The sequence below is a fragment of the Cynocephalus volans genome, chromosome 4, assembly GCF_027409185.1.
Source record: "Cynocephalus volans isolate mCynVol1 chromosome 4, mCynVol1.pri, whole genome shotgun sequence".
Lineage (NCBI taxonomy): Eukaryota > Metazoa > Chordata > Mammalia > Dermoptera > Cynocephalidae > Cynocephalus > Cynocephalus volans.
This window is the reverse complement of record NC_084463.1, coordinates 43455582-43475530: the sequence shown is the minus strand read 5'-3', so window position 1 is coordinate 43475530 and position 19949 is coordinate 43455582. Positions and strand designations below refer to the sequence as shown.

Genomic DNA, 19949 nt, shown 5'->3' with positions numbered 1-19949 from the left:
TTGAACACATTTAATAAGAACTAATCTTATTTGCAAATATCAATTCATTAATGGATTGCATAAACACTTAATATTTTTGTACTATACTTCTATCCATTATTCATCAAGTGTTAGAGCAAAAGAGATTTATTCAAATTATCTTTTATCAAAATATTTCAGCAGTTATATGGTGACATCAGCATAAAGTGAGTTGGAATAATTATCTACTAAAACTAAGCAAGTTATTTACATAGATTTTAGGAATTAATTTTATTACATGGAATATTAAGATGTGTTGGTTTAGGACTTCTGATCAAGATGGCAGAATAGACAGTCCCCAGTGTCACTCTCTCCCACAAATGAGCCAATTTATAACTATTAAAAAGCAACAACAGCCAAGCTGGGGCCACTAGAACTCAGGGGAAGAAGAGAGACTTAGAATTCCTGAAGTCAGGAGAAGCCATGATGAGAGAAAGGACTGCTCCGAATGTTTCAAGCCCCAGACATTTTAAGACTTGCCCTGGTTAGCACATGGAGTAAGAGCTTGCAAAAGCCACAGCTGTGCCCTTTGGATGAGGTTGCTTGGAGGCTGCAGGGGAGAAGAGGGACTTGGTGGCCCACAGTCCAGCAAGACCACTAATGGTTCCTGTGGACCCACACAGGAGTGAGGGGCCACAGACAACTGAAGAAAGCCATTCAGAGGCCAGTGAGTCATCAGAAGAGACTGGCGAACATCCCACTCTATGGGAAGTCTTTGGAGTATGGGCAGTAGGGGAGATGGGCCCACCAGGGGGAACACTGGGGCACAGCATGGTCAGCTGATCTGCCCCTGAATCAGCACAGAAGCACTCATTGAAGACTGGTCAGGAATATAGAACTGGGGGCGGGGGTGAAGTTTGCTGAAAAAACTCAGGCTCAGACCACAGTTTCAGCACAATGCAGGTGTACCAGACCTCACATGACCCAGAAGTACATACAAGGTCAACAATTAAAACCTGATCTGCACGTAAAGCCTTCTCCAGGGAATCAGCAGCAAAGCAGCAATTTACCTCAATTACGGGGCTCAAGGGCTGGTCCCCACAGGAAGTTCCCCCATTTTAGAAGTAAGCAAAAGACAACAAATTAGTTCCAGTGCAGAGTTTAAGTGGTGGGAACAATGAATAATCCAACACAGAACTGAAAGAAAAATGGAATACAGGTCAGAGACAAAGTCTGATATTAACTAGTAAAGGTCTAACACCACCAAAAAACATCTATAAAACCTAGAAGGACAGGAAGTGCCCCGGGCTCCCCTGCCAGAATGAGGGCAGTGCCATGGGCCTCAACCAAGGCTCACCTCCTTCTTATTCCTCCTACCCTATTTCCTTGCCCTTCCCCTCTCCCTCTCCCCACCCAACTGCTCCACAACATCTTAGAATGTAAAAAAAAATTAATAAATACATTTAAAGAGAAAAGACAAAAAGAATCTTAAAAGAAGCAAGAGAAAAGCATCAAGGCACCTATAAGGGAGCTCCTTTCAGGTAACAGCATACATCTCAACAGAAATTCTACGGGCCAGAAAAAAAATGGGATGACATATTCAAAATACTAAAAGAAAAAACTCTGAGCCAAGAACACTAGAGCCAGCAAAGCTATCCTTCAGAAATTAGGGAGAAATAGTGTGTTTTCCAGACAAACAAAAATTTCAGGAATTCACCACACATGACCATCCCTGCAAGGAATCTTCAGGGGAATCCTTCATCAGGAAAGCAAAAACAATAATCACTCATCTTACCAGCTATAGATCTATTCACATTTTCTGGGTTTTTTAAAATAATTCAGTCTTGGGAGGTGTTGTGTTTCTAGGAATTCATTCATTTCATCTACATGATTTAACGTATTGACCAACAATTATTCATAGTATTCTTTTATAACCATTTTGATTTCTGTAGATTTGGTTGTAACGATCCCTCTTTCATTTCTGATTTAGTTATTTGAGTCTTCTCTTTTTTTTCTTAGTCCGTCTGGGTAAAGGTTTGTAAATTTTGTGGATCTCATCAAAGTTCCAACTTTTGGTTTTACTGATTTTCTCTTCCTTTTTTTCTGTTTTCTATTTCTTTTATCTGTGCTCTAATTTTTATTACTTACTTCATCTGCTAGGTCTGGGCTTAGTTTGCTGTTCATTTTCTAGTGTCCTAAGGCGCAGAGGTGATTGTTGGTTTGAGATCTTTCTCTTTTATTAATGTATGCACTTAGATTAAATAGATTTCCCTTTAAACTACATATATATATTTTTTGTTTGTTTGTTTGTTTGTTATATTTGGAGTTAAAAATACCTAGTTATTTTTAGTGGTTTTTTATCCTACCTTTTCACTTAATATTATATCATGAAAATTTGTCATAAATACTCTTCAAAATTAGATTTTAATAACTGCATAATGTTACATTTAATGGAGGTCCTTAATTTATTTAGCAATTCTCTTATTGTTGGACATTCAGTTTATTACCAATTTTTTACCTTTATATAGCTCTCACATTTACACACATAAATATACACACACAAATATATGTATATATATATTCTTTGACTTTTTGCTTATGGTTTCAAGAAGTAGGATAACTGGTTGAAAGTATATGAACATTTTATAAACTTCTGTTTATCAATCCAATCTGTTCTCTGTTCTTCAAAGTTTTACCAATTTATAGTTATATGAGATTTTGACATTGTTTCTTTCACAGCACCAGTATTATACAATATCACATTTATTCAGTTTGAGAAATGAAAAATATCATTTTTCTGTTTTAATTTCCATTTATGTGAACATCTTAGAATGTATTTGTTAGCCATTTATAATTCATTTTTAACAGTTGTTTATACATTAAGGAAGTTAATCTTTGTTACATTTGTTTCTTATCAATTGACTTTACATTCAATTTGTGATGTTTCTTGTTTGTATGTTGAGAAAATAATTTTGTATTTAAAATAAAAAATAATTTGGGTCAGGCCGTGGCTCGCTCAGGAGAGTGCAGTGCTGATAACACCAAGGCCATGGGTTCGGATCCTCTATAGGGATGGCTGGTTCGCTCAGTGTCTGAGTGTGGTGCTGACAACACCAAGCCAATGGTTAAGATCACCTTACCGGTCATCTTTAAATAAATAAATAAATAAAAATAAAAATTAAAAATCATTTCAAATAATTAAATAATAAAGTTTAAAAATTTTCATTTCTAATCCCGAGATAACCATCTACTCCCGACTAATTCATGCCCCTTGTTCTTTAAATGGCTATCACATACTGAAAAAGAGTTGGTCTACTTGATCTTCAAATGGTGTCTTCATCCAATAAGGCTCTTCAGGACATGGGTTCTGAGGCTAGATATGGAACAACTACGGTTCCCATGGATTAAGGTTGACAGATAAAATATTATTATTGTATTATAACTTTTGGAAATTTATCTGTACTGCAAAAAACAAAAAACTGATAGTTGCCATTAATATGCCAAAAAGAATTTTTTTTTAACCCAAATTTTAAACTTAACTGTGTGGCCTGTATTTTTATTTGATGAATCTTAAAACTCCACCGAGGAAGAATCTTGGAAATTGTAATAATATATTAAAAACTGAGGAGAAATTAAATAGGAAAAAAAATCATTGAGGTCATCTATAAGTTTAGTCAATGTGCAAAGGAAAATTGGGTCCTTTCTGATCCATTAAAATATTAAAAATTTAAAAGCACTTCTTTGCTCTCACTGTTAAGAAGTGATGACTATGGACTAAAAACTGAGGATGAAGACCTGAGCACTCTCAGAAGACAGATAATACAGGACAAGTTCATCCTCATTACACTGGTTTTTACCTCGGGCAATTATCAACATTTTAAATCCCTACATGTATGAACAATCATCGATAATGATGAGGAAAATAACAGCATTATATCGACCAGGAACAAAATATTTCTAAGGCTTGTGGGCTTAAATCACATGTCTAAAATAAAAAGCAATGGGCCGAGCCCGTGGCGCACTTGGTAGAGTGCTGCGCTGGGAGCGCGGCAACGCTCCCGCCGCGGGTTCGGATCCTATATAGGACTGACCAGTGCACTCACTGGCTGAGTGCCGGTCACGAAAAAACGACAAAAAAAATAAAAATAAAAAAAAAAATAAAATAAAAATAAAAAGCAAGACTATAATGAAAAGAAGAAGCTGTTTATAAGAAATCAAGTGCTATTTTGCATAAGACAAATGTTTTTTGAAGTAGTGATATTTGGTAAAATCTATTTCTACATCTTTATAGTAATATATATTTTAGGTCTGCATTATTTTATATTTAATATTATCATTTGTACAGTGATCTTTTCACACTTCTTGATTTAGATTTAAGTATGTAACCTATATGATAGAGTAATTTGTGTTTTATTTTATTTTTATGTTAATCAAAGTGTAATTTTCCTCATGAATTATACCACATTCTACGAGCAGCATTTTTACAACCTGTAACTGAACATCAGCAGCATAAAAAGATTATGAGAATTGCAGATGACAAGGTGAGGGAGGGTTGAGTAATTTAGTGGCAATAGTCAGCAACCTGAGAAACACGGGTGGCAGTTTCAGGAAAAGAATACCCCTTTCCCAACAAAATTTGTTTCATAAGAAAAAAACTTTAAAAATCATAAAAATGGCAAATAAAAAAATACGATAAACATCATGCACCCCTGAATAACTGAATTGTTTGTAGCATACTATTCTTTAGCATTTGAACTTAGCATATGCTGCAGCTACATGCACAGTGCTTGCTGACAAGGATATTGATAGTTTCAAGGCATTTACTTCTCAGCTCTCCTGGGGAAAGCCATAGGCAAAGAAAGTGTCACTGCCAAAGTAGCATAGAGTGAAACACTGGAAGAGCTTGATCAAAAATTCTGTGCTACAAAATTTAAAAACAACTAAATAATCTGCTTCCTGTGTGTTTTTCTAACCACCACAACCAAGAAAAAAAAAGTAGCACTTTTTTTTCCTAAAGACTTGCATGTTTTATTTTTCACCATGATGACTGTTTATTGTAGTAATAAGAAGATGAGAGTCACATCACATCTGGAAATGTTGGTATGTAGAGATATCTCCAGTTTGGAAATCAGAATTTGAAGGGATGTATTCTGTTTTCCACTTAACACTGATTAGGAATAATCAATTTCCCTTCATTCTGATATAGTCCTCTCTAAACGTGTACATAAACTTTCAACTTTTAACATCATTATTTCTCTAGAAAACATAAAATGTTTTAATGTTCAGAGATGGCTTTCTACTGTTATTTCATTTCAGTTTGATGTCCTCCTGCTTCACAGATGGAAAACAACTCTATTTTTTGTTCTCTTTTCAAACTATTCTGATTCCATTCTGTCTTACATTTAAAAAAAACTGAATTCAAAATGTTCTTGTTTATTTCAAAAATAAAATTTAAATTTGCTTGTCATATTTGTGAATATATGTCTTAATTAGCAAGCAACAATTTGTAACTTTCAGAATAAACAGAAGGGAAACAATATTTAAATGATTTTTTAAATACTGTAAGATAATGCCATTCTTTTAAATTTGGCGAATTATTATTTTTCATCACTAAACTATCTCGACCAAACTAATATATAGAAAACTTCCTAAGTTTTTGCTTATTTGGAAAACATAAAATAGACCTAAATTTATTTTAAGAAGGTATATGAAATTATGCTGAATTTTAAAAGCAGCCATTTAAGTATGGTGCTTATTAACTCTCCAAATACTTGATGAAATGACATGAAATGACTTTTCAGATACGTATGTAGTAGCCAGAAAAAAATTTCTCTAATGGCCACTACTGTGGCATAAAAGAAGAAAAAGGTCTTCACAGTCATCTTCTTACACTTAATTAATATAAAATACTGATAATATCCTATGTTTTATGATATAATTCCAATCAGTTCTAAAATATTGTAAATATAATGAAGTGACTACAAACCTAAAATTTAAAATGTATTAACTATGTTGTTCTGAATTAATTTGAGGCGGGGAGGGGAGCCTCACTTGGTGGTGATGGCCTTGATGTCCTTAGGCTTAGGTGTTTGGCCATCTCTCCTGCAACACCAGGGGCACAGCCATCTGCAGCACACTGGACATGATGGTCCAGCACGTGTTGTTGGGTACCAGGTTGGGAGACACCCAAGCAATGTGCCCAAGATGTTGTTGACACAGATCATCATGCCCATGGCCTTGTAGGAGATGCTGGTTTGGGGTGCATCTGCTTCAGCACCTCCTACAGTTAGGTGGAGCAGCTCTTTCAGTGGGGATTCCTGTGCCTCCTGCCTTTCTTCTTCTGACTCTTGGTGGTGGCTTCTTGTATCCCTTCTTGGAAATGATATGCTCTTGAGGGTGAGCTCTTGCATGATGACCACACTGCTGCTTGCCAGGGAGGACTGGTTGGGCAGCACAAAGGTGGTGGGGTACGGGTATGCCGGAGTCCAGCTCCAGCTGGTTCTTGGAGCCTGAGAAGGATGTGTGGAGTTGGCGAAAAGAAAAAAAAAAAGATGGCCCAATGATGTCTAGTGCATCAGTGGACGATGAACAAAAGCCATTCTCCTTTATTTATACCATGTCTATCCTCTGATTACGTAAAGCAAACATTTTTCATCAAGTTAATATTAAACTATGAACATAAAATAGATCAATACAATATTTAAGTCACTCCTTTTTGATTATGCTGAATCATAACTTTTTAAGGAACTACATGTCATTATTTATAAATCATTATCTTTAGGAAAGTACATATCATTCTTTAAAAAGTGACAAAAGTAGTGAGTTACCTCAATCGGTTGTCTTCAGTCAGTCACAGATCATAATCTCCCAGAAAAGTCCATATCATTCTTCAAAGTGAAACCAGCAAGCAAGAGTTACAAACTGAGGTCTGTGGCCAGTGACCAGAAACCTCACGGTTGGCAGCACATGCGGTTCTTAAGTAAAACATTTAACCCTTACAACATATGATTTACATATCCATCACCTATTTTGATTTTAATTTTTTATCTTAATCAACTAAAGGCAACAAATATTTTAAAAAGCACATCCTTTTATAACATGATTTAACGATTTGTGTAAAACGATTCTTTGTTTAAAAAATTTTGAACAACTTACAAGCCCAAACCTAACTGATTTTTCCATAAACAAAAAAAATTTTTTACTCATATTTAATCTTACCATACCAATATTTGTCTTCTATATATGGCCCTGTATAAGAAAGAGGGGGGGGGTCTATCAGCTCATACATATTATATGCTATTTCTTCCTCCAGGAGCCCACCAGACTTTTAATATTTACAACACAATTGTCGTCTCTGACAGTGGCTGTGGCACTAAATAGCTGGAGCAGTTTTTTCTTTCTCTCATGTTGGCTTCTCCTGCGTTCATGCACTCTGTAGGTTTCTCCTCTTCCCCTGAGCTTTAGTGGCTCTGGCTTGGCTGTTGTTGCTTTTTTATAGCTGTATATTGCTTTGTGGGAGAGAGTGATGCTGGGGGACTGTCTATCTGCCATCTTGACAGGAAGCCTCCTATAGTTTTATCTGTTATGTTTAGGTGTACAATCCATTTTCAGAATTTTTTTGTTGTATGATTTGAGTTAGGGGTTTTACTTCCTACATTTGCTGGTGGATATGTAATTTTTTCCAGCGCCATTGTTGGAAAAAAAAATGTTCTTTCCTCTTTAAAATTCTTTGGAAACTTTGTCAAAATCAGTTTACCATAAATCAAAGTGTTTTTTATTGGACTTTTCATTCTGTTGTTGTTTTTTTTTTTTTTTTGGTTGTCAAGAATCCATAATTATGTTAGTATCACTCTCTTTGTTTGTGTAACTGTCTAGTGAAATTTGTTATTAGGAAGTTTGAGTCATTTAAGTTTTCTTTTCAAGATGGGGGATTTTAGTTTCTCTTTCATTTTCATATAAATTCTAGAATAAGCTTGTTAATTTCTGTAGACATACAATTGGGAGTTTGAAAGGATTGCATTAAATTTTTAGATGAATTTGAGGACTGTTTTCATCTTAGCATTATAACATTGAACATTGGATGTGTTTGTATTTACTTGAATTTTCTTTGATACGTTTTAGCATTATTTATTATTTATTTATTTACTTATTTAGTGTAAAAGGCATGCACTTTTTTGTTAAATCTTCCCTGAATATTTCTTTCTTTTTTATGCTATTATGGTTGAAATTGTTTTTTGTTTGTTTGTCTGTTTCATTATAAGGTTACTCATTGCTAGTACATAATGAGTAATTGGATTTTTTTTATGTTGATCTTGTATCTTATGACTTTGGTAAATTCATTTGTTTCAATGGGTTTTAGTAAATTTCTTAAATATTCTTATTAACAAATTTATGTCTTTGTAATCAATGACAGTTCTACTTTTTTAATTTTCAGAGTTTTGTTTGTTATTCTTATGTAGGTTTTGCTGGCAAATATTTTTGATTCAATGTTAAATGGAGTGGTAGTAGTAGGCATTCTTCTTTTTTTCTCAGAGTTTGAGCTAAAGCACCAGGGTTTCACCATTAAGTATAACATTAGCTGTAGATTTTTTTCCTAGGTACACTTTAGCAGGTATAGAAAGTTTCTTTCTATTCCTAGATTGCCAGGAGTTTTATAATAAATAGTTATCAGATTTGTAAAATGTTTTTCTGTGTTTGTTGAAAGAATCATTGCATTTTTTGTTTAACCTGTTAATATTCTGTATTGAACTAATTGATTTTGGATGTTGAGTCAAAATTGCATGTGTAAAATAATCCCATTTGGTAATGTTGTGTAATAATTTTTGTATGCTGGTGAATTCAGTTTGCTAGTTTTATTGGGGATTTCTGTATCTGCACTTATCAGGAATTTTTATTTATATTATTTTTTCATGTTATTTTTTGTCTACTTCTCATATCAAGGTAATGCTATTCTCATAAGATGAATCAGGAAGTGTTACCTCATTTTTTGTGTGTGTGACAAAAATTGTTTGTGGACAGAAGGCAACAGCCAGTGCCTCCGTGTTTAGGGATACCAAGGCAGGTAAAATCCCCAGGCAACATTCCAGCCTGCCTGCACAGAAAGCAGGAGCCAGCACCATTACGACCATAGTGCATCAGGCAGGCAAAAACCCTGAGAATCCCTCCACTCTACCCACACAGAAGGCAGGAACCAGCCCCACCATGATCTAGTAGGCCCCACATCACTTCTGTGCTAGTCATCAACAAGAACCACCATCACAATTTCTATCACTGCAAGGATGGGTTGCCACCACAGTAACAGCCGCTACTACTGTGCAGGTGACCTGCAAAATATTCAGCTGCATTGAGACAAGGAGAGTCACTAGAGGAGCCCGGAAAAGGTGAAGGAAGTCTTCCTCCTCAAAGTCCACTCCAGAGTTATAGAAAAAGGAACTGATATACCAGATATCAACATAGATTTACTAAAAACATGAGAGAAAAGAAAATACGACACTGCCAAAGAAATAAAGTAATTCTCAAGTACTAGACCATGCAGAACAAGAAACCCTTGAAATGACTAAAAAGGAATCCCTAGTAACTATCTTAAAGAAACTCACAGAGACAAGAGAATACTCAGTCAACACAATGAAATGAGAAAAAGTCTCCAGAATATAAAGGAGGAAATTTAAAAATAGATTAATACTTTTAAAAACAATGCAGCAGAACTCCTGGAACTGAAGGGTTCATTCAATAAAAAATATATAAAAAATAAAAAGCAAGCAAAAGCTCAAGCAGGAGATTAGAGCAAGCAGAAGAAAGAATTTTTGATCCTGAAGATGATCTTTATTAAATAACCCAGGAAGACAAAAGAGAAAAAGAAGGAAAAGGAATTTTTAAAAAATGAAGAAAGTCTAAGAGAGCTAGCAGACAACAATAAGTGCACAAACATCTGAATCATGGGTGTTCCAGAAGGGGAGGAGGAAGGTAAAGACTAGGGGAAAGCTTTCCAAATATAGAAGGAGACACAGACTTCAGGTTCAGGAAGCTCAAAGGTCCCCAAACAGATTCATTCCAAAAATATCCTCTACAAGACACATTATAGTTAGACTGGCAAAACTCAAAGACAGAGAGAATCCTAAAAGCAGCAAGAGGAAAATATCAAATCACTTATAAGGGAAGCCCCATCAGACTAACAGCAGACTTCACAACTGAAACTGTACAGATGAGAAGAAAATGGGAAGTGGGATGACATATTCAAAATACTAACAGAAAAAAACTGCCAGCCAAGAATACTATAACCAGCAAGGCTATCCCTCAGAAATGATGGATAAATAGTGGATTTCCCAGACAAACAAAATCTGCAGGATTTTATCACCATCTGACCAGCCCTGCAAGAAATTCTCAATGGAATCCTGCATCTGGAATCTGAAAAATAATGACCACTACTATGATATACAAGAAAGAACAAAGCCCACTGGTAAAACACAAATGCAAATGAGTAATAAAAAAGAAACTAAATCTTACCAGCTCAGAAAACCAACAAACATTGATGACAAATAATAAAAGGGGATGTTTTAGAGAGAATATCTGAATGAAAAGAGAAAATGCCAGGAGTAAGACAATATCTCTCATAAATAACCCTCTGTGTAAATGAGTTAAGCTCCCCAGTCTGATGGGTTAGATTAAAAACTAGACCCAACTATATGTTGTCTTCAAGCGACTCACTTCACCTACAGCGATGCACACAGACTAATAATGAGTGGATGAAAGGAGATATAGCATGTATCTGGAAACAAAAAAAAAATGAGCAGGAGTAGCTATTCTTGTATTGCATAAAATAGGTTTTAAAAACCATAAGAGACAAAGAAGGCCACTATATAATGATAAAGGGATCTACCTAGCAAGAAGAAATGACAATCATAAATATATATGTACCCAACACTGGAGCCCCTAGATATATAAAGCAAACACTATCAGACCTAAAGAAAGAGATAGACCCAAACGTGATAATAGTGGGGAACTGAACAATCCTTGCTCAGCATTGGACAGACCGTCCAGGCAACAAATCAACAAATAAGCACAGGATTTTAACTACATTTTAGACCAATTGGACCTGGCCGAGATCTAGAGACCATTTCATCCAACAGCCACAGAACATACATTCTTATCAGTACATGGAACATTCTCCAGGATACACCACATATTAGGTCACAAATCAAGTCTCAACAATTTTTAAAAAATCAAAACTGTCTCAACTATTTTTTCAGATCACAATGGATTAAAACTAGAAATTAATAACGAGAATCTCATAACACTGTCCAAATACATGGAAATTAAACAACAGGCTCCTAAATGACCTATGATCCCAAGAAGAAATTAAACAGGAAATCAAAAAAATTCTAGAAAACAGGAAAATAGATACATTATATCAACATCTGTTAGATACTGCATGAACAGTACTAAGAGAGAAGTTTATCACAATAAATGTTCATATCAAAATAATAGAAAGATTTCAAATAATGCTAGTCCTTGAAGAACCAGAAAAACAAGAATGATCCAATCCCAGAGTTAATAGATGGGAAGAAATAGTTAAGATCAAAGAAGTAAATGATATAGAGAACCCCAAATTGACACAAAATATCAATGAAACAAAATAGAAAAACTATTAGTAGGTCAACTAAAGAGAAAAAAAGAAGAAGAGAGAAGACCCATATAACAAAAGTCAGAAATGAAAAGGAGACATTACAACTCGTATCACAGAAATGCAAAGAATAGTTAGACACTGTTACAAACAACTATAAACCAGCAAATTTGACAGCCTAGAAGAAATGGATAAACTTCTGGACACAAACAAACTTCCAAACTGAACCAAGAAGAAATAGAAAACCTGAACAGATGAATGACAAGCACAAGATTGAACCAGTAATCAGTTTCCCAAAAAAAGAAAAGCCCAGGTCTGGGTGGCTTTACTGCTGAATACTACCAAACTTTAAGGATGAATTAATGCCAGTTGTCTTCAAACTATTCCAAAAAATTGAATCAGAGGCCACTCACCCAAATACATTCCATGAGGCCAGCATCACCTTAACACCAAAACCAAAAAGAAAAAAAAGAAAACTGCAGGTCAATATCTCTGATGAACATAGAGGCACAAATCCTAAATAAATTACTAGCAATCAGCATACAGCAACACATCAAAAAACTTATTCACCATGATCAAGTGGAATTCATCCCAGGGAGTCAAGTATATGTAAGTCAATAAATATGATACACCACATCAACTAAATCAAGGACAAAAATACATATGATTATCTCAATAGATGCAGAAAAAACATTGAACAATATTCAACATCCCTTAATGACAAAGGCTCTCAGCAAATCAGGCATAGAAGGAATGTATCTTGACACTGTAAAAGCCATATATGACAAACTCACCACCGCTATCCTGATAAAGCTTTCAGCTCTTTCGAAATGGGAACAAGATAATAATGCCCACTATCACTATCACCGCCCCTATTTAAGATAGTACTGGAAGTACTAGCCAGAACAATCAGGCAAAAGAAAGATATAAGGGAATCCAGATTGGAAAGGATGAAGTCAAACTGTTCATGTTTATAGATGACATGATCCTGTTTATGGAAAAATCTAAAGACTGTATCCAAAACCTCTTAGAGTTGATAAAGAATTTCAGTAATGTTGCAGGATAAAAAATCTATGCTCCCAAATCAGTATCATTTATATTCTCCAATAATGAACTAGCAGAAAAAGATCTCAAGCAAGTAAGCCCGTTTATAATCACCAGAAAAATAAAATACCTAGGAGTCAATTTAACCAAGGAGCTGAACGATCTCTACAACAAGAACTACAAATCACTCCTGAATGAAGCTAAAGAAGACAAAAAGATATGGAAAGACATGCCATGCGCTTGAACAGGAAGAATCAACATTGTGAAAATATCCACATTCCCCCAAATAATTTACAGATTCAAAACAATCACTGTCAATATACCAATGACATTCTTCACAGAAATAGAAAAAGCAATCCTAACACTTATATGGAGCAACAGAACATGCTGAATAGCCAAAGCAATCCTGAGTAAAAAAAAAAAACAACGCTGAAGGCATAACATTACTTGACTTCAAATTATACTAGGAAGCTACAGTAACCAAAACAGCATAGTACTTGCACAAAAATAAACACTCAGACCAATGGAACAGAATAGAGAACCCAGTAATCAAACCACATACTTACAACCAAGTGATCTTTGACAAAGGTAACAAGAATATACATTGGGGAAAAAACTGCATCTACAATAAATTGTGCTGGGAAAATTGGGCATCTATATGCAGAAGAATGATACTAGACTTACACCCTTGCCATATACCAAAATCAACTCAAAATGGATTAAAGACATAAGTATAAGGTCTGAAACTATAAATTTCTTAGAATAAAGCATGGGAGAAACACTTCAGGAAGCATGATGGGGGCAAAGATTTTCTGAATAAGAGGCCAAAAGCACAAACAACAAAAGAATATAATAAGTGGTATTATATCAAACTAAAAACTTCTGTACAAGAAAGGAAACAATCAACAGAGTGAAAAGGCAGCCTACAGAATGGGAAAAAATATTTGCAAACTGTATGTCTGACAGGAGATTAACATCCAGAATGTACAAGGAGCTCAGACAGCTACAGACATAGTAAACACACACACACACACACACACACACACACACACACACACACACACACACACACACACACATACACACACACGTGTTCCAATTAAAAAATGGGCAAAAAAGCTGAATAGACATTTTGCAGAGGAAGACATACAAGTGGTCAACAGGTACTTGAAGAAATGCTCAACATCATTAATCATCAGGGAAATGGAAGTCAAAACCACTTTCATGTTTCATCTCATGCCAGTTGGAGGGGCTATAATAAAAAAGACTGAGTGACAAATGCTGGCTAGGATGCAGATAAAGGGGAACTCTTCTACACTGTTGGTGGGATTGTATATTAGTGTAGCCACTATGGAAAACAGTACAGAGGTTTTTCAAACAACTAGAGATAGATCTGCCATAGGTTCCAGCAATGCCGTTTCTGGATATATACCCAAAGTAATCGAAATCACCATGTTGAAGGGATACCTGCACTCACATATTCATCACAGCTCTATGTACACTAGCCAAGATATGGAACCAACCTAAATGTCCAGTGGTGGATGACTGGGTAAGGAAAATGTGGCACATAGACACAATGGAATACTACTCAGCCATAAAAAGAATGAAATTCTGCCATTCACAGTAACATGTAGGATCTTGGAGAAAATTATGTTAACAGAAATAAGCCAGGCACAGAGAGAAAAATACCACAAGTCATCACTCATAGATGGGAACTAAGAGAGAAAGAAGGAAGGAAAGAAATACCACAGTGGTGTGTTGGATTTGTAGAGGGAGAGAACAGGTCTAAGATTGCTAAAGGGTGGGGGGAGGGATAAGAGGTTGATCGGAGTTTTGGGGATGCAGGGAATAATTGCAATTTGAGGTGGTGGATATGCTGATAGTATTGATCTGATCACCAAATCTTGGGCATAGGTACTGATGGTCAGCTCTGTGCCCCATGAATATGTACAATCAATAAAAATTAAAAACATAATAAAATAAGTCTAAATTTACCTTCCAGGGAATACACTATGAAACAGTGAGAGAGAAAAGGAGTGAAATTAAATTTATTTCCTTTTTTTTTGTTTCCTGTCAGTGTAAATAAAATGTTCCAAAACTAAGAAAAAAAAATTGTTTGTTTAGAACTAACGTTAATTCCTTATTACATGTGGTGCAACCTCCCAGTTAAGACATTTAGTTTCATCTTTTCTCTGTGGAAAGATTTAGATCTCTTTAATTATTTTTACACCATTTTTTTTAACGTATTGCCTCCATGAGTTGGTTTGAGCTTACCATGTACATCTTAACTTATTAGAATCAGCTACAGATTTATACTACCTTAATTCCAGTAATATATAGAAACATTACCCATATATAACAGAGTCAGAAATTTCCTGGGATAAAAGACATTATCTTGACACATATCTTTACAGTCTCTTTATGGGAACAGAACCCAGAATTTTCCCAGCCCTAGGTATGTGCTAGTCGGCGGTGGAATGTCAGGAACCCAGATTGGTAGGAACCAGGTGAGTGATAAGCAGAGACCAAAATTTGCTTTTTTTTTTTTTTTCCTGGATATTGTTTCTTTGCCCTCAGAGACTCAGCAAATCAGAAATGTTCACTGGCTACCTGAACAGCCCCTATCTTAACCCCCAACATTTTCCTTTAAGATTCTTTGCTTGCAAGACTTTTGGGAGTTCAGAATTTTTCTCAGCATTACCCATCCAACTTTTATTACTTGGCCTTGTAATTAAAGCCAAATTTTCCTCTCTGAAACCCTGGTGTTAATGTCTTGGTTTAGTTGCACTGGGGTGAGTAAACCCAGGTTTAGTTTGGTAACATTATTATATTATACAATTTTATTTCTATTGAAGAAACTGGGAGAAGAAAGGGTAATAAGTATGTAATAATTTTATTAACTTTTCAATTTGTAGTTTATGATTATCTTTATTTGACTTACAGATTTGAATTATCATCTGGAGTCATTTTGGCAACCCAATACTGCTTTGCTCCCATTTACCTTTTTGTACTCTTATTGGCAACTATATTGTATTTTTATATATTACAGGAAGAACATTACATTGTATATATATATGATTTTATACAATTGATTTCTAAATCCGTTAGAAGAAATGGGAAAATGTTCATTTATACTGTCTTTTATAGTTTAATATTTACCTTTAATAGTGCCCTGTGCTTTTTTGTGTGAATTTGAATACTGTCTAGGGTCCCTTGCTTCCAGCCTAAAGAAATATTTAAAAATACATTTCTTGTAAGGGAGGTCTGTCAGCAACAAATTCTGCCAGTTTTGTTAACCTGCGTATGTCTGTATTTCACCATAATTTCTGAAACGTAACTTTATTTTTTCCTCTTTATAATAACATGTTCATTATGCCATTCTTATATTATTATAAGATACTGTCATCATTCTTACCAACTGTCATAATCCCCATGGTAATAATCTCTGAGTAATTTTGGTTTCATTTTATCACTCAAGCCCACTTCAATCCAGATGACTCGAATCAGGCATTTCCCTCTTTGAAGAGGAATTTCAGTGTTAGCAGAAACTTTGAGAAACCCTTTTACAGAATTCCTTGTCTAGTTTGTGGCAGAAACCAGAGAGGAAAAGGCAAACTTTTGGGCTGTCACACACACATGCACCCCAACCTAATAAACAGATAACTAAAGATTTGATTTATAGATAGATGGATGGATTAACATAATCTGGGAGTTTCTGGGCAAATAGCTATCAGACACTGCAAGTGGAAATTGGCACAAGGATTATGGAGTCCATTTACACTGTGACCCTGCTATTTTCTTCCACTATATACACAACAGCAGTTTTTCCAATTGTGTAATATAATTGTAATAAAATTGAAGATTTACAAATTAGTTTATTGGATGAGAACAAACATCTTTTAATAGATTGGAAGAGAGCGACCATATTCATTTCTTGTTTGCTTACAAATTTAAAGTAAAATAAAATATTTTTTCAACTTTAATATGCATCTGTAAAAAGAAAAAAGTTATACGTGGGTTTTATTACAGCAATATAAGAGCAAAACATAATTATTAATATCATCATGTAATTGGCCCACATTTAAATTCCCCTATTATTCCCCCAATGTCCTAGGTTGTCAAACCAAAATTTAATAAAGAATCAGGAGCCCACATCGCTGCCACGTGGATAGAGACCAGTCCTGATCCACCAGGTCCATGGTCTCCTGGTAACAGGACTCCCTGCTGGAAAAGAATTTCCTCCATTGGTATCTAATGGAAGTAATACAGAGTCTTATGGGAAATGTAGTTTAACCCTCCAAAGATGTCATCAGCACAGGACTACGGGAACGTTATTCCAGGTTTCTTCCGTGCATGCGTGTCCCCACCCAGTCCTGCCATCTTTCACCTGGAATTTCTGGACACTGCGGCTGTCCCCATGCTCCTTTTCAGATTCTGGTATTAAGTTCTGTGACCCTCAAGGGAGGGGCAAGGGTGAAAGAGGAGCCCCATGGGCCTCAGGGTACCCTGGGGAGCAGGATGAGTGTCCCAGCACTTGGTGCTGCCAAAACGCAGGTGGGTCTGAAGTGAGCCTGACCTTCAGTAAGAGTGTAGACATGGGCCAGCCAGGGAATCGGCAACCTGGGCTGTGCTTTCAGTAACTGCTTTGTCAGAAGATGGTCCACTGCCAGAAGGCTGGGTGTGCACTTCCAGAAGCTCTGTGACTGGGTTGCGGAGGTGTGTGCAGACAGCCTGAGCCTGCGAGTTGTGCGGTGAGTCCACATTCTAGCCCTTCCATACCGGAGCTTGGTACTAGCCTATCTGACATTTAGTTTACCCATCTATAATTTGAGCAGATTAACAGTATGAGTGAAGTGTCCCCAAATTCCAAGAAAAATAATTGTGAAGTGTGTGCACACTGAGTGTTCCTATATGGCAGTTGTATTTGTGGTTTGTCTTGCTGTCTCTTCAGCTACTGAAGTTTCTGCTCCCCTCCTGCACTGTGTAACCTGCCTAGCACTTCTGCTCTGAGTTTACAGAAGTTTCTGTATGACCTAGTTTCCAGAGGCAGTGCCTTCTAGGGAGGAGATTGGGATACTGAGTGATGGTCTGTAGTTTTTTTTTTTTTTTCTGGAATAAAGCAGGTCTTACAAAGTTTGAAGGAGGGTGCCCTATGAATAGGAATCCACCCTGAAAAAACACCCCTATGGTTTGAATCCTGTCAGTAGCAATTTAGAACAGAGGCAGAAGAGTTCCAGAAAGGTCACGGTCCTAGCATTGCACAGCACATGCAATTATTCATCCTAGTCCCTAGGGTGCACACTAGTTGATTGACTGATTAAGATGTTCTCATTCAACAGCTGTCTGAGACTGGGTAGTATTGGGAGCTTTGGACCAACTTTCATAAAAGAGATGAGTTTGACTGAGAAGAATAGGTAAGGGCCTAGGAAATGTTACTTATTAAAGAATGGTTCTCAAAGAACAAAATTACAACAAATTTAAAGATCTCAGTTGACTTCATTATGATTCTGCAATCATGCAACACGTCATTCCATAAAATAGGATAAGTTTTACAGTGAGCTGAGCAAAGGAGGTTGATTGTATAGAAAGAAAAAGGCTGAAGAAAGAAGAAAGAAAAAGTGGACTGGTTATTTTTTTTTCCTTCCTTTTTAGCTAACGTGCAGAGATTTGGTTATAAGAATCTAGGACTAAGCCACACTGATCTCCCGTGTTTTTTTTTTTTTTTTAAATATACTAGAGATATTTATTTTATTATTTATTTATTTTCTCTGTTGCTTTGAGTGACAGCTACCGCTGGTACAGTCCCAGGACAAGGGTGCAATTGAGGGTTTTCTCTCAGCACCAGGTAGTTCTCTCATTAATTCATTCCATTTTTCTTTCTTTTTCAGCTGTGTGCCAGAGTACTCTGTGCATTTCCAAGAGCAACAAAAAATGAATAAATCTTACGTGAGTTGTTTATTCTGTTTTATATTGTATTTTATGAGTTTTATGGTCTCCATGAGTTAAAATGAAAAAGTTTAAATAAGTAAAACTCGGCTTAAAGGAAATGTGCATAAAGAAGATAAAGTTGGCCTGTAGACATAGCAGGTTATAAGAACTTAGAGTCTTCTAATTTAAGTGTGAGTTTATCCCTGGTGTTTCTGATGTCATGGCAAAAAGGTAACTTCAGGGCCAACCCCTTGGCTCACTCGGGAGAGTGCGGCGCTGGGAGCGCAGCAGCACTCCCGCCGCGGGTTCGGGTCCTATATAGGGTGGCCGGTGCGCTCACTGGCTGAACGCGGAGTGCGGACGACATCAAGCCAAGGGTTGCGATCCCCTTACTGGTCACAAAAAGAAAAAATAAAAACGGCAACTTCATTTGTTCCATGATTGGAATGGAATTTGAGAGGAGAGTATGCTAGTTTTTCATGGGACATCAAGACATCCTGGGCCAGCCCCATGGCTCACTTGGGAGAGTGCGGCACTGTAGCGCCGAGGCCACAGGTTTGGATCCTATATAGGGATGGGCCAGTGCACTCACTGTCTGAGCGTGGTGCAGACCATATCATGCCAAGGGTTGCAATCCCCTTACCGGTCAAAAAAAATAAAAAAAGGCATCCTGACACCAATGTCCGACAAACCATCTTCATTGATCACATAGGTGATGTAGTGTAAAGTTTTTCACTACCGATCTGGAAGTAAACACGTTTAGTTTTCTGCAGTGAAAACTGTTACCTAATGCTAAAGCACAACTTCTTAATGAGGTCATTCTGGAGTTTCTTATATAGTGTGCTTCCAGGCAGCTTGTGGAAGGCATTACTTTATTCATACATAAAACCTGGATTGTCTATAGGTTTGAGTTAACCACAGGTCCTTAAATAACTCTTCCAGAGACAGTGCCTTCTAGTGGGGAGATTTCTAGATTTCTTCTAAGAGGGATGTTTCTCTCAGTTCATCTGTACATGCAAATGTGCAGCACATTATTCAAAGTTATAAATCTCCCCTTAGAAGCCGCAGAGCATCCCAAGCATGTCACCAAGAGCAGCCAAAATTCAAAGGAGGACAATTAGATTTCACCTATCATTAAGAGGAAAAGTAAGAATTTTCAGCAATCTTCAATAAACTGTAGTTTTCCATAAATTCCTACTACATGCAAAATATTCTTTGTCCCTCTTAATAGGCCAAGAAATATTTTTATTATGCCACTACCTGAAAACTTAATTGAGATCCTAGTGACTGTCATCTGCCCCTCCACATACACCCAGCTAACAGTGAGGAGATTGGCATGAACATGTGGGCACACCCTTTCAGACGGGGTTGGTGGGAAGGGGAAGCACCCTGCAGACAC

The 19949-nt window shown here is 36.4% G+C and overlaps 1 protein-coding gene across 7 annotated transcripts in view; it reads left to right on the top strand.

Annotated features, from left to right (window-relative positions):
- The window catches only part of LOC134374780 (zinc finger protein 658B-like), a 61381-nt gene that overhangs the window by 25491 nt on the left and 15941 nt on the right, over positions 1-19949 (top strand). For 6 of the 7 annotated variants that reach the window (XM_063092752.1, XM_063092753.1, XM_063092749.1 and 3 more), the window contains one exon: positions 18511-18568. In XM_063092752.1, the coding sequence (XP_062948822.1) occupies positions 18511-18568 (58 nt within the window). Of the gene's footprint in view, positions 1-15051; positions 15130-18510; positions 18569-19949 lie in introns of those variants that run through there. The other variant, XM_063092755.1, reaches the window with a different exon arrangement.